Below are 14,893 nucleotides of genomic sequence, written 5' to 3' on the forward strand. Positions count from 1 at the left end.
GATATAACATGTCACGTGAGACTGATGGATTGGTCTATGAGATATAACAAGACACTTGAGACTTGGTGTACCTGGCATACCTGAGGTGGTCCACGTTGAGTGATGTATTTGACTAATCCTCTTACCTCAAGGCGTGCCACCACGGTCACTAGGGTATCTGGGAAGTCGAAGATGATGAGGTTGGCAGACATAGTGCAGCTAACACTGACCAATTCCTGAGAAGGAATAATAGTATGTCAGAATTATAATGAGCCTTCCATGTTGTGGTGATATGGTTTATGTAAGTTTTGTTGTCTGCGTCACAAATCATGATTCCAAAGATTACATTAGATTCCATTGGATAAGACGAGAGAAACTATTTCATGGTAACTGAAGAACTGTTGAATTATTGCTTGTAGAAGCTGACAAATGAATTGTCAAAGTTGATTTTCTCATTTGCAATTCCAATATAGCTAAAAAGAGAATCTTGATGTCAAGAGGTTGTCAAAGTGAAGATGAGTCCTGGCTGCAATGTTCAATAAAGTTTAATTTTCAAACATACAGGTGTGCACAGCAGTCTATTTTGCTCACATTTCAGTATCTCTTTCTCCACTAAAAGAAGGCATTTTCATGGTAAAGGTGTTAATATGATGACAGTTTGCTTACTAGAGCAAAGGAATTTCATTTGATATGACTTTTATGGAGTAAGAATGTGATCCTTTCCCAGTCGGGTTTCCTTTAAAATGCCCAAGGCTTCTCACAGTAATTTATTCTCCGACGTAAGCAATGCAATATTCAATGAGCAATGTTCTTATAAATGTGTTACAAATGTGGCCAGAAGTGATGATCAACTATGATCATATGTGTTCTGAAATCTCGTGATTGATGGACATCATATGTGTTAGGACTGAATATGACTAAGTAAATTGGTAAGGCAAGTTAAAAGGAGGAACGGTCCACTAAGACGACCGTTCCACATGTAGACATTCAATAATGACCTGTAAAGCATCAAGAGCAGCTGCTTTGACTTCTTCTCGCTCCAGATCAGTGTAGGCATCATCTGTCATTGCTGTATGGATATACAAAAACGCTTGTTCCTACAGACACATATTAACATGGTTAGAACCTCTAGCACATAAGCCCAGTACAGCCAACTTTTCCTTGGTGATTTAGTATCAATGACAGCTAGAGACTGTTAACAAGAGGGGTTAAATTCAATCATTTATTTGTGTTGGAAAATTTTTACATCTATTAACGAGGCCTACTAGTAAATTGTAGTTCTAAGACCAATAACTGTGATTGGTTTTGACAATTTTTAATATTTAGAATTCAATAAGTTATCCATATTTTCCTGCACTCAGACAAGTACCATGATTTTTTTTATACTGGACCGTTATTGGGAATCGCTAATTGCCGGCGTATTTTGAAATAGGTGTACATACATACCCTGCGAGCTGGATCCCTCAAGTAACATGACAAGATCTTGGGGAATTGTCTTGTCTTTTCATACAGCAACTCACACACACGATAGCTTTAATTAAAACCACAAAGTCTTATTAAGAACTTTTTTGATTTCATAAGGCACAAACCAATGGGTCTCAATGTAATAACTTACAATTTTGCATTTTCAGCCAAGACAAGGATCCGCTCATCATCGAAATGGTTAAGACCACCAGCAGCAAGAAGTTCCAGCAATGCCTAAAGAGAGAACAAGATACAAAAGATATAGATACAAGGCCTGCCATGTACATCACAAGACCTGTCACATATATTACAAGACCTGTCACATATATTACAAGACCTGTCACATACATTACAAGACCTGTCACATGCATCACAAAACCTGCCACATACATTACAAGACCTGTCACATATATTACAAGACCTGTCACATATATTACAAGACCTGTCACATGCATCACAAAACCTGCCACATACATTACAAGACCTGTCACGTACATTACAAGACCTGTCACGTACATTACAAGACCTGCCATGTACATTACAAGACCTGTCACATACATCACAAGACTTGTCACATACATTACAAGACCTGTCACGTACATTACAAGACCTGTCACGTACATTACAAGACCTGTCACATGCATCACAAAACCTGCCACATACATTACAAGACCTGTCACGTACATTACAAGACCTGTCACATACATTACAAGACCTGCCATGTACATTACAAGACCTGTCACATACATTACAAGACCTGTCACATGCATCACGAAACCTGCCACATACATTACAAGACCTGTCACGTACATTACAAGACCTGCCATGTACATTACAAGACCTGTCACATACATCACAACACCTGTCACATATATTACAAGACCTGTCACATGCATCACAAAACCTGCCACATACATTACAAGACCTGTCACGTACATTACAAGACCTGTCACGTACATTACAAGACCTGCCATGTACATTACAAGACCTATCACATACATCACAAGACCTGTCACATACATTACAAGACCTGTCACGTACATTACAAGACCTGTCACGTACATTACAAGACCTGTCACATACATTACAAGACCTGCCACATACATTACAAGACCTGCCACGTACATTACAAGACCTGTCATGTACATCACAAGACCTGTCACGTACATTACAAGACCTGTCACGTACATCACAAGACCTGTCACGTACATTACAAGACCTGTCACGTACATCACAAGACCTGTCACGTACATCACAAGACCTGTCACGTACATTACAAGACCTGCCACATACATTACAAGACCTGTCACATACATTACAAGACCTGTCACGTACAATACATGACCTGCCACATACATTACAAGACCTGTCACATGCATCACAAAACCTGCCACATACATTACATGATCCGTCAAGTACCTGCTGTCTCTCTTCATGACGTGAGTCATCATCTGGATTAGCCAGATACTCAAGAACCTGACAGAAAAGCATGTGTAGCATGATGACGAAACCATTATGCTGGTAAAGTTATGAAGATGATGGTATAACAATGCTGATGCTGCAATGGGTAACTCCAGAAAATATCAGTACCCGAATAATGGGCGGCATTTTGGAATTCCGAAAGCACGGGGGTTTGGCAGTTTTGGAATTCCGAAAGTAGGGGGTTTGGCAGTTTTGGAATTCCGAAAGTAGGGGGTTTGGCAGTTTTGGAATTCCGAAAGTACGGGGGTTTGGCAAGAAAGCACGGGGGTTTGGCAGTTTTGGAATTCCGAAAGTAGGGGGTTTGGCAGTTTTGGAATTCCGAAAGTAGGGGGTTTGGCAATTTTGGAATTCCGAAAGTAGGGGGTTTGGCAGTTTTGGAATTCCGAAAGTAGGGGGTTTGGCAGTTTTGGAATTCCGAAAGTACGGGGGTTTGGCAAGAAAGCACGGGGGTTTGGCAGTTTTGGAATTCCGAAAGTAGGGGGTTTGGCAGTTTTGGAATTCCGAAAGTAGGGGGTTTGGCAATTTTGGAATTCCGAAAGTAGGGGGTTTGGCAGTTTTGGAATTCCGAAAGTAGGGGGTTTGGCAGTTTTGGAATTCCGAAAGTAGGGGGTTTGGCAGTTTTGGAATTCCGAAAGCACGGGGAGGTTGCAAAGCATAGAACTCCTGGGGTGTGGGAGGTTGAGATGGAAATCGGAACGCAATATGCATCTTACAGAGTCTTGAACTTACTAGTTTGAAGTCGCAGGAAGAAACTAATTAGCATCCAAGGGTAATAAAGTGGTTTGGAATCTTTCTTGTTTTTATCTCTGATTTGTTTACGAAAGCTTCAACAATTAAACCGTATCCTTGGAAAGAGTGGATGGGAAGCAATGCCTGGGACTATTTTTATCTTGATTGGGATACCTACATATATTGTCTTCTCCTGTGGGATTGGCGGCACGTAAGGCGCCAATGTTTTGTTATTCAAAAAGAAAAGCTTAACTGCGAAGACTGCATAGATTGCTGTTTAAATCTCTATGTGTCTTTGCCATAACATATGACTAGACTGGTTTAGAAACGAAATATATACTATTAATAAGACTGAAGCAATGTCTATCAATCTCTCATGTCAGGGCTCAAAATAAGGGTTAGCCTGCATAGCCACGGTTTGTTTGTTTAATGTAGCAGCCGTAGGCCGTCTTGCTTTCGGGCAAGCTTGCATTGTTAAAAATAAAACAAGTTTTAGTTTGTAGCTCGTTCGATTTTAAATTATAAAAAAAAAAGATTTCCGGAGGGCAGGGGGGGGGGGGGGGGAGGGGGAGGGCTGAGCATTTTGGATTTTCCAGAAGCATATGGGTGGTAAAAAATACAAGGCCTCCTTTTGTGGGGGTACGGATATTTTCTGGAATTATCCAATAGAAGAAGTCATTATTAAAAAAAATAATCATCAACTTTAGCTATGTTAACATTTGTGGTGTTATTGAATGGTACCTGTTCAAAAAGTATTTTGTCTACTTGGAAAGAATCATGCTTCGCCAACTGACGTGCAAGGAATGTGAACAAGCTCCCCACTTGCTTGGGCTGAAAGAAAAAAAATAAGCGAATACTTCCAAGGGGCTATCAAATAAAGAATATATTCTTGTGAAAGACTCACCGAAAAGCCAGTTCCCTGAACCATTACTTCTAGAAGAATGTTCACTACGTACTGACGTCCTGCCACTCCACTTGGTCGCCTGGAAGACATAATAAGAAGTCATGTAACACACTACAATGAGGGTCAGATTTCACATATTACAATCAGCTAACATTGATCATAGTTTGGCCAAATAACAACTGCAACATTCCCCTTGCATTAGACAAAAACTGTTCTCATGTGATGACTTTGTATTCAGTGAATTAAATCAGTTTAATTCCAAAGTTCCTCAAAGGTGGGAAAACACTTAAATGCTGACTACACTTTTGGTTTTTGCACTGTTACTATACAGTGGGTACTTCTGAAGTGCCAAATTGAAGTACTGTACCTACCCAATAGAAGTACCTATTAGACAAATCAAAATTTAATAGAAGTACCAGGATAGACATTTGGTCGAAATTTATATTCAGCACTTCAGATACCCTGGGTACCAGAGGCTATGTAAAGTATGTCAAAATTTTTTATGTATGAACTGGTTTTATAGTTGGAACAAGAGAAGATGACAGAGGAGCGGTACCTGAAGTCTTGGTCAAATTCATTTTCCTCAAATGCCTGTAGATGAAAGCAGGTATTAAGCATATGTTCTCTACAACAAAATGACAAAATGCAGAAAATGTGGGGCATTAAGGTCTTTTTACTGAAAAAAAATACAGAGACAGGTTAGTTGGCCCTTTTGAAGTCACTGACTCTGGTGCTGTTGTAATGGTTTTATTTTGAACAGTGGAAATTGTCGTTTTAAGCACATCAAGTGGATTTAGTTCACTACACTACATACAATATGAGTAAGTAAAGTGTGAAAACTTCCTATAATTTTTCACACTTACCATGGAAAGGACGTTCAGAAACTCTTGAGTATTAAACTGGAGCAGCGTGCGCACATAGGGGTAGGGGCTTTCAGCTGAAACACAAGAAACATTAGCAACATGTGTCTGGTAACATCTTCCACTAGTAATGCTGGTCGTGATGACATAACATGTGTCTGGTAACATCTTCCACTTAGTAATGCTGGTCGTGATGACATAACATGTGTCTGGTAACATCTTCCACTAGTAATGCTGGTCGTGATGACATAACATGTGTCTGGTAACATCTTCCACTAGTAATGCTGGTCGTGATGACATAACATGTGTCTGGTAACATCTTCCACTAGTAATGCTGGTCGTGATGACATAAAATGTGTCTGGTAACATCTTCCACTAGTAATGCTGGTCGTGATGACATAAAATGTGTCTGGTAACATCTTCCACTAGTAATGCTGGTCGTGATGACATAACATGTGTCTGGTAACATCTTCCACTAGTAATGCTGGTCGTGATGACATAACAAACCAAGCCTCCTACCCTGTGTGCGAATTATGTATATAGATGGACTCTGTGTGGGCATTATGCGTACTGCAAGGCCACTTATGTGTATTGTAAATGAGCACTCTCATCAAGGGAGGCCACTGCAAGACGGTTATTGCATCCTTAGTGCTTCTTTTAGGTCCCATCGATGGGATTAGTGCAGTGCAACTTGAAAAGATGGGATTTTCTTTAAACACAGTATTTGTTTAAGTAATTTATAGACTGACAATTTGTACTGGAAGTCCTTTCTGTATCCAAAAAGTCTCTTCCTACCTTACCAGCTAAAACAAAACAACAAAGGTGGGTGCAAGTAAGCCAGGACTTACTTTCAAAAGCATCGCGTGTGTTGGCAGCTGTCACACAGTTAAAAACCTAGAAAAATGATAAAGAATTTGTTTTCGTGTTGCATGCTCAAACAACTTAAATAAAGTAACTCGAACCCTCGGTAACTTGAATGTTACCCAAACTAAAAACTATCAATCTGTTTATATCATATAGACAGTGATATGCCGACTATCCATAAAGGTTTGTCTTTTTTAAGGTCAACTTTGACCTTGCTTGTGTGACTATATCTGTGGAATCTCTACAAAAGGGGGTGGCTAGCCCCCCCCCCAGGAAATAATGTTACCTGTGACTTCACTTGTGTGACTATATCTTGTGGAATCTCTACAAAAGGGGGTGGCTTGTCCCCCCCCCAGGAAATAATGTTACCTGTGACTTCACTTGTGTGACTATATCTTGTGGAATCTCTACAAAAGGGGGTGGCTTGCCCCCCCCCCCCCCCCCCAGGAAATAATGTTACCTGTGACTTCACTTGTGTGACTATATCTTGTGGAATCTCTACAAAAGGGGGTGGCTAGCCCCCCCTCCCCCCTAGGAAATAATGTTACCTGTGACTTCACTTGTGTGACTATATCTTGTGGAATCTCTACAAAAGGGGGTGGCTAGCCCCCCCCCTAGGAAATAATGTTACCTGTGACTTCACTTGTGTAACTATATCTTGTGGAATCTCTACAAAAGGGGGTGGCTAGCCCCCCCCCCCCCCCCCTAGGAAATAATGTTACCTGTGACTTCACTTGTGTTACTATATCTTGTTGAATTTCCCCAACAGGATAGGCTCTGCCGGCCAGACAGCAACTGATGTACACCAAGAGTCTGTATCCAAGAGCCTGGTCAGTGTCTGAATCAAATAATCAACATGCTAGCTTACACAATCAATACAATGTTAGGTCACAGGTCATGCACTCACCCCATGTGAGGTAACCCAATCAACACATGTTAGGTAACATAATCACCACATGTTGGTCACACAATCACCACATGTTAAATAACACAATCATCACATGTTGGATGATGCAATCAACACATGTTGGTCACACAATCACTAAATGTTAGGTCACACAATCGTCACATGTTGGTCACACAATCACCACATGTTAAATCACACAATCACCACATGTTGGTCACACAATCATCACATGTTGGTCACACAATCACCACATGTTAAATCACACAATCATCACATGTTGGTCACACAATCGCCACATGTTAAATCACACAATCACCACATGTTGGATCATGCAATCAACACATGTTGGGTCACACAATCATCGCTTTTTTCTCACACAATCAATAAAATGCTAGGTCACACAACCACCACATATTGGGTCATGCAATCAACACATATCAGGTCACACAATCAACACATGTTTGGTCACACAATCACTACATGCTAGGTCACGCAATCGCCACATGTTAGGTCACACAATCACCACATGTTAGGTCATGCAATCGCCACATGTTGGGTCACACAATCACCACATGTTGGGTCACACAATCAACACATGTTACGTCACACAATCAACACATATTAGGTCACGCAATCACCACATGTTACGTCACACAATCACCACATGTTGTTCACGCAATAGCCACATGTTAGGTCACACAATCGCAAAATGTTAGGTCACACAATCGCCACATGTTAGGTTATGCAATCAAAACATGTTAGGTCACACAATCAACACATGTTAGGTCACACAATCAACACATGTTAGGTCACGCAATCACCACATGTTAGGTCACACAATCATCACATATTAGGTCACACAATCACCACATGTTGGGTAACACAATCACCACATGTTAGGTCATGCAATCGCCACATGTTGGGTCACGCAATCGCCACATGTTAGGTCACACAATCGCCACATGTTGGGTCATGCAGGTAAAGTAAAAAGTCCTAGACTCACATTCTTCAGACAGCTCACAGAGGAACTTGATAAAAGGTGGTTGATAAGAACAGATATATTACAAGTGAGGATCCACTAAGCGGTTCAAAAGGCTTTCACTTACAAGTCTATACAATGTATTATGACAATGGCACATTACCATTCAGAGGCTTGTCTGAGTTGATTGAGCTTTTGAGCACTGCCAGGAGTTCCTGATAAAATACAACATCTATCATTACTTACTGTTCATCTTCTTGTAACATGGGAATTTTTCAGAGGAAATTTGTTTTGAGGTTTTCATGTCTAGGGCTGAGCAATGGATAGAATAGTAGATGTACCTCTAAAGGCGTGGTGTAGTCCCTCATGCCGCGGTTATAGACATACAAGATAGCATCGTACAAGCAATGTGACCAGCACAACTTCACCATCTGTGGATAATACAAACATGGATGTAATCCTCTTTGGTTGAGATACACCGTAGGTGGAAAGATAGGGAGGGGTCAGTAGGTGGGTAATTATTAGTTGGTAAGGTTATTGAGTAGAAGGCATATACACCATGGTTTATCAGGTCAGGGCTTCTGGATTTACTCGCTTGTGCGGAAGCGCGTAATTTGGCTTTTTCTGAGTAATCCGCGTAATCTACAAATTTCCGCGTAATCCCACGTAATTGGGCAAAAGACAAAACATTTAATTGCACAGCTGATGTGTTCTTTTAGGGTTTTTACCTCTATTTCTCGTAAAAAAAAGAGTTATTCTTTGAAAGAGTGCGATATTTTGAACTATATTTTGAAAACAAATAAAATGACTAGGCATTCTTTGCTAAACCGCGAAGGCCTGGGACTAATAATAAAATACCTTTTTTAATTGTCTGGTGGCTAGGAGCCAATGAAAACTCGCCTAAGATATTTTCACGCAAAAAATTAACCTTTTCAAGTTATTTCGTGCTTTCCTTAGGTACAAAATTTAGTTTGGGCATAACAGTTGATATTCCGTGTAATTTAGCGCGTAATTCAGTAAAGAATCCCGCAAAAGTTTGATTTTTAAAGAAAAATGTATTGCAAAATCCTGCGTAATTTAGCGCGTAATGATTGATTTTGTGCATAATTTAGCAAAGAATCCCGCGTAATTTTGAGTTTTTTTCGCGTAATACCAGAAGCTCTGTCAGGTTTAGAAGGGGTTTATACCTGATGTATGTCCAGGTTCATCACATCTAGATGAAGGAGGCAAGCTTCTACTTCCTTGAGTCTTCCCATTTCTTGGTAATGCTCTATGACATTTCAGCAAAACTATGAATAATATAGCAGGCTGTAGGTTTAACACTACTACTGTACAAATCCAATAAAGGCATGGAAAACAATGCCAAGCAAGGTGCATTAGGTATAAATTGGCCAGTGCCGCAAGATGATATTGATAAAAAAAAAACAGCAACATGTAATGGTGGACACATGTTAGGAAGGGAATAATATACAAAGGATACCTTAACAATGATGGATGAAGGGGAGTAAAAATTAGACAATCATAAGAGCGCTATAAAATATGGCACACAAAATTGTGGGTTTACAGACGAAACATCTGCCTGCACAAATAGGCCATTCTTATTGACGGCTTCATGATTCTGGAATTATTTCTCTATGTTTGGGTCATTATTGCAAGGTCTCTAATATAAAGGTAATGAATCCCTGAGCATTGTAACAGCTAATAAGTGAATATAATTTTGACTGTTACTTGTAGTTTGTTGCTGGCTTTTGAATTGCCCACAATTGTACAATAACAATGACAATGACAATGACAATGACAATGACAATGACAATGACAATGACAATGACAATGACAATGACAATGACAATAACAATAACAATAATAATAATAATATGATAATGACTATAAAAAGCTTACCTATAAAATCCTTCATCACTATAGGACTCAGTGATGTCAGTCTGCAACAAATTTTTTTGCACAAAAAATAGAACAGTTAATAGCATTGCCTTTTTAGGTTCAGTTTCGAAGCATTGGCCTCTGTTATTTGTATTCAACAACCCAGGGAAAAGCAAAGATAGAGTTTCTGCTAGCATAAAACAGTCTCTATAATTAAAACTACACATGTATCAAATAGGCACTGCCAACTGCATGATTTCATGGTCCAATTTTATACAGCTAGCATATTCATGTTATTTTGTGCCATCTAAATGTTAAATTATTACTACTAAAGAGTAGTTATCTGCATTGTAACAGGTTGTCAAATATATTACTGACCTGTCAGAGAGAATGTAGGGCTGCAAACATTCCAGGAAAACTGTCTTCCCAATTGAATCCTCACAGAATTTATAGTAGATATCCCGAAATAACAAGTCCCTAGAGATAAACAAACAAATGACCATCACACAGAATAATAAAATATAAAAGTATATTGCTTACGTTTTTTGTATAGCAAGGGTGAGGTGTATAAGAATTACTTACGTTTTTTGTATAGCCAGAGTGAGGCATATAAGAATTACTTACGTTTTTTAAATAGCCAGTATGAGGTGTATAAGAATTACTTACGCTTTTTGTATAGCCAGGGTGAGGTGTATAAGAATAACTTACGTTTTTTGTATAGCCAGGGTGAGGCGCATAAGAATTACAAACGCTTTTTGTATAGCCAGGGTGAGGTGTATAAGAATTACTTACGTATTTTGTATAGCCAGGGTGAGGCGTATAAGAATTACTTACGTTTTTTGTATAGCCAGGGTGAGGTGTATAAGAATTACTTACATTTTTTGTATAGCCAGGGTGAGGCGTATAAGAATTACTTACGTTTTTTTGTATAGCCAGGGTGAGGCGCATAAGAATTACTTACGCTTTTTGTATAGCCAGGGTAAGGTGTATAAGAATTACTTACGTTTTTTATATAGCCAGGGTGAGGCGCATAAGAATTACTTATGTTTTTTGTATAGCCAGGGTGAGGCGTATAAGAGTTACTTACGTTTTTTAAATAGCCAGGGTGAGGTGTATAAGAATTACTTACGCTTTTTGTATAGCCAGGGTGAGGTGTATAAGAATAACTTACGTTTTTTGTATAGCCAGGGTGAGGCGCATAAGAATTATAAACGCTTTTTGTATAGCCAGGGTGAGGTGTATAAGAATTACTTACGTATTTTGTATAGCCAGGGTGAGGCGTATAAGAATTACTTACGTTTTTTGTATAGCCAGGGTGAGGTGTATAAGAATTACTTACGTTTTTTGTATAGCCAGGGTGAGGCGCATAAGAATTACTTACGCTTTTTGTATAGCCAGGGTGAGGTGTATAAGAATTACTTATGTTTTTTATATAGCCAGGGTGAGGCGCATAAGAATTACATACGCTTTTTGTATAGCCAGGGTGAGGCGTATAAGAATTACTTACGTTTTTTGTATAGCCAGGGTGAGGCGTATAAGAATTACTTACGTTTTTTATATAGCCAGGGTGAGGCGCATAAGAATTACTTATGTTTCTTGTATAGCCAGGGTGAGGCGTATAAGAGTTACTTACGTTTTTTGTATAGCCAGGGTGAGGCGCATAAGAATTACATACGCTTTTTGTATAGCCAGGGTGAGGTGTATACGAATTACTAACGTTTTTTGAATAGCCAAGGTGTAATGAATGAAGACTGGGACAGTGTCCTACAACAAAACAAGAGGGAAAGACCCCAAAGGCAAGTTAACAAGTGTCAGAAAACATGGTTAGCAATAAGATAATTGTCCTTGTGTTCAGTATAGACAATGGTTTCAGTACTGTGTGCATATATTATGGTTTCAGTTGATGACTACACACCTCAAAGTACTTTATTTGCAGTGTTCTTTCCCCTGATTTAGGGCAATTGTTAAATACAACAATATCAGCATATGCAACCAGAAGTTCTTCCATCTAAATGTAAAGCAAAACCATGAAGTCAGGACTTAGTCTTACAAGACTTACTGATAAAACCTTTAGTGCTAAAAGAGTTACATACTTCAGTAGCAACTTGATACCTTCTGGATTCTATACTTCCAACCAAACCTAAGAGAGAAGAAAGGTCAAGGATTAAGATAAAGATATAAGGCCAAAGTTCCCATGGTTTGGGACTTACCGACAACAGCTTTGGCAGTTCCATTATAGAATGACAAAGCCAAGTCTAATGCTTCAGTGAATCGATTAAGTCGGACAAGCAATGAAAGCCTCTGTTAAGAAAAATAACATAAATTATTGCAATTACAGAAAAAAGGAAAATTTATATATTGTTAAACTTACATCTGTCCAGGTTCGCATGGTGAGCACATGAATTGCCTGAAAGAAGAGAGCACACTTAAAATTATTTCTTGTTCCATCTTTTAATATCTCCCAAATGACCCTTAACTAATTTAACATACTGTGATAATTGTAAGCTGCAACAAGAAAGTAATAATCTCTGGATGAAACAATTGTCAACAGCTTTTAATTTTGTTTCTTTATAAAAGCATGGGAGATGTATTATAATATAATTAAGGAAATTCACTTCTCCCTATCTAACATATGATGAAAATACCAACATTACCTTTCTTCCAAGTACAAGCATCTGTCCATTGAACACAGCTATTGTCTGGTAACAAGCATGCTCACTAGCAGCCACCTGTAACCGAAAGCTCTATTTAAAAGGCCAACTGGAGCAATGATATGTACCTTCAAAGCTCTATTCAAGAGGCCAACTGGAGCAATGATATGTACCTTCAAAGCTCTATTCAAGAGGCCAACTAGAACAAGTACATGTACCTTCAAAGCCCTATTCAAATGGGCAACTGGAGAAAGCACATGTACCTTTGAAGCCCTATTCAAAAGGGCAACTGGAGCAAGTACATGTACCTTCAAAACCCTATTCAAAAGGGCAACTGGATCAAGTATATGTACCTTTAAAGCCCTATTCAAAAGGCCAACTGGAGCAAGTACATGTACCTTTGAAGCCATATTCAAAAGGCCAACTGGAGCAAGTACATGTACCTTTGAAGCCCTATTCAAAAGGGCAACTGGAGCAAGTACATGTACCTTCAAAACCCTATTCAAAAGGGCAACTGGATCAAGTATATGTACCTTTAAAGCCCTATTCAAAAGGCCAACTGGAGCAAGTACATGTACCTTTAACACTCTATTCAAAAAGGCAACTGGAGCATGTAAGTATACCTCAAAAGCTCTATTCAAGAGGGCAACTGGAGCAAGTACATGTACCTTCAAAGTTCTATTCAAGAGGGCAACTGGATCAAGTACATGTACCTTCAAAGCCCTATTCAAAAAGGCACTTGGAGCAAATACATGTACCTTTAAAGCTCTATTTAAAAGACCAACTGAAGCAAGTAAGTATACCTTTAAAGCCCTATTCAAAAGGCCAACTAGAGCAAGTACATGTACCTTTAACGCTCTATTCAAAAGACCAACTGGAGCAAGTACATGTACCTTTAAAGCTCTATTCAAAAGACCAACTGAAGCAAGTAAGTATACCTTTAAAGCCCTATTCAAAAGGGCAACTGGAGCAAGTAAATGTACCTTCAAAGCCCTATTCAAAAGGCCAACTGGAGCAAGTACATGTACCTTCAAAGCTATATTTAAAACGGCAACTGAGGCAAGTAAGTGTACCTTCAAAGCTGTATTTAAAAGAGCAAAGCTCTATTTAACTTACCAAAGCTTTGCTAACATTTCCACCAGTTGACAATGACTTGAAATAGCTGCTGCTGTATACCAACTGGACACTGCTTAAATCTACTATCTAAAAAAAGAAAACTAGTTATTACAGTATTGGTTCTGTTATGTAAACATGTGTTTAGCCAGACCAATTCAAAATTACCTTTTTTATTTGGTTTGACTGTTCAAAAAATTTTAGCACACTCACATAACATATAGGAACACAAACCTCAAGTTCTTCCATTGATCGAACGTCCAATACATGAAGCCTTTCTAGAGAGTCTATGGCAGCCATCACATGCGGGTTGAGCCACTACAACCACAAGTACGGTTTGGAGCAAACACATTTATCAACAATGAATTGAAAAGTACCACACTACAATCACACAGCAATGAACAGTGACTTACAAAAAATGGACTTTGCTCTAGTAAATTTAATTTTATTGCAGGTAAAACTGCAGATTGACAGGACTTTGTGCCCCTTTGTTCAATTTCACTATGTTTCCATGAATGAAGGTGATCTCATTGAGATCTTACGAGTTAGGTCACACTGATGTACTCACATTTAGAGCAATCAGTTTGTAGTCCACCTCTACCCTCTGAAGGAACATGAACTTGACATCTTTTTCACTACGGCAATGAGCCTTTGAAATAGATAAAAAAAATAGATTAACAAGATAATTATTATATTATCCACATTGGCTCACATGGCCTATCAGCCTGAATGGAATCAATAAATAAACAGGATATATTCCATACCTCAGGGTAACAATAAGCCGTTGCAAAAAATTAATGATCCATAAGCCAGACATTCCCAGTCATTGCCATTTTGCCTAAAATCTCTAGGCATAAAATGTGTTTGGCTTCATCTTGATGGGACAATGTCAGTCAGCCACAACCTCAGTTTTAGCCATCACAGGTGGCCCAGTGTGTTAGTGTGACAGTTCATGGGGCCTCTAACCTATACTAAGACAAGCTTCCTGGTCGAGACATGGGTAGTATGTGTCTCTCTTGTTTTTCGGTACTAATTTAAACTTATTGAACATATGTGAGCTTATTAGCAGCTTGTTCTCCTCAG

At 39.0% G+C, this 14,893-nt stretch overlaps 1 protein-coding gene across 2 annotated transcripts in view; it reads right to left on the reverse strand.

The window, feature by feature from the left end:
- LOC5501878 (vacuolar protein sorting-associated protein 8 homolog) overlaps positions 1–14,893 on the reverse strand; it is a 65,958-nt gene that overhangs the window by 11,339 nt on the left and 39,726 nt on the right. For both annotated transcript variants that reach the window (XM_048724379.1, XM_048724380.1), the window contains 25 exons: positions 14,379–14,459; positions 14,045–14,128; positions 13,814–13,900; positions 12,701–12,775; positions 12,418–12,453; positions 12,257–12,347; positions 12,140–12,186; positions 11,962–12,054; positions 11,764–11,810; positions 10,425–10,523; positions 10,068–10,108; positions 9,356–9,438; positions 8,510–8,599; positions 8,332–8,383; positions 7,005–7,120; positions 6,267–6,312; positions 5,422–5,495; positions 5,115–5,149; positions 4,559–4,637; positions 4,396–4,485; positions 2,863–2,919; positions 1,595–1,677; positions 1,426–1,510; positions 978–1,076; positions 126–215 (listed from right to left, as the gene is read on the reverse strand). In XM_048724379.1, coding sequence (XP_048580336.1) covers positions 126–215; positions 978–1,076; positions 1,426–1,510; positions 1,595–1,677; positions 2,863–2,919; positions 4,396–4,485; positions 4,559–4,637; positions 5,115–5,149; positions 5,422–5,495; positions 6,267–6,312; positions 7,005–7,120; positions 8,332–8,383; positions 8,510–8,599; positions 9,356–9,438; positions 10,068–10,108; positions 10,425–10,523; positions 11,764–11,810; positions 11,962–12,054; positions 12,140–12,186; positions 12,257–12,347; positions 12,418–12,453; positions 12,701–12,775; positions 13,814–13,900; positions 14,045–14,128; positions 14,379–14,459 — 1,860 coding nt within the window. The remainder of the gene's footprint in view (positions 1–125; positions 216–977; positions 1,077–1,425; positions 1,511–1,594; positions 1,678–2,862; positions 2,920–4,395; positions 4,486–4,558; positions 4,638–5,114; positions 5,150–5,421; positions 5,496–6,266; positions 6,313–7,004; positions 7,121–8,331; positions 8,384–8,509; positions 8,600–9,355; positions 9,439–10,067; positions 10,109–10,424; positions 10,524–11,763; positions 11,811–11,961; positions 12,055–12,139; positions 12,187–12,256; positions 12,348–12,417; positions 12,454–12,700; positions 12,776–13,813; positions 13,901–14,044; positions 14,129–14,378; positions 14,460–14,893) is intronic.

This window comes from Nematostella vectensis, chromosome 2 (genome assembly GCF_932526225.1).
Source record: "Nematostella vectensis chromosome 2, jaNemVect1.1, whole genome shotgun sequence".
NCBI classification, from domain to species: Eukaryota; Metazoa; Cnidaria; class Anthozoa; order Actiniaria; family Edwardsiidae; genus Nematostella; species Nematostella vectensis.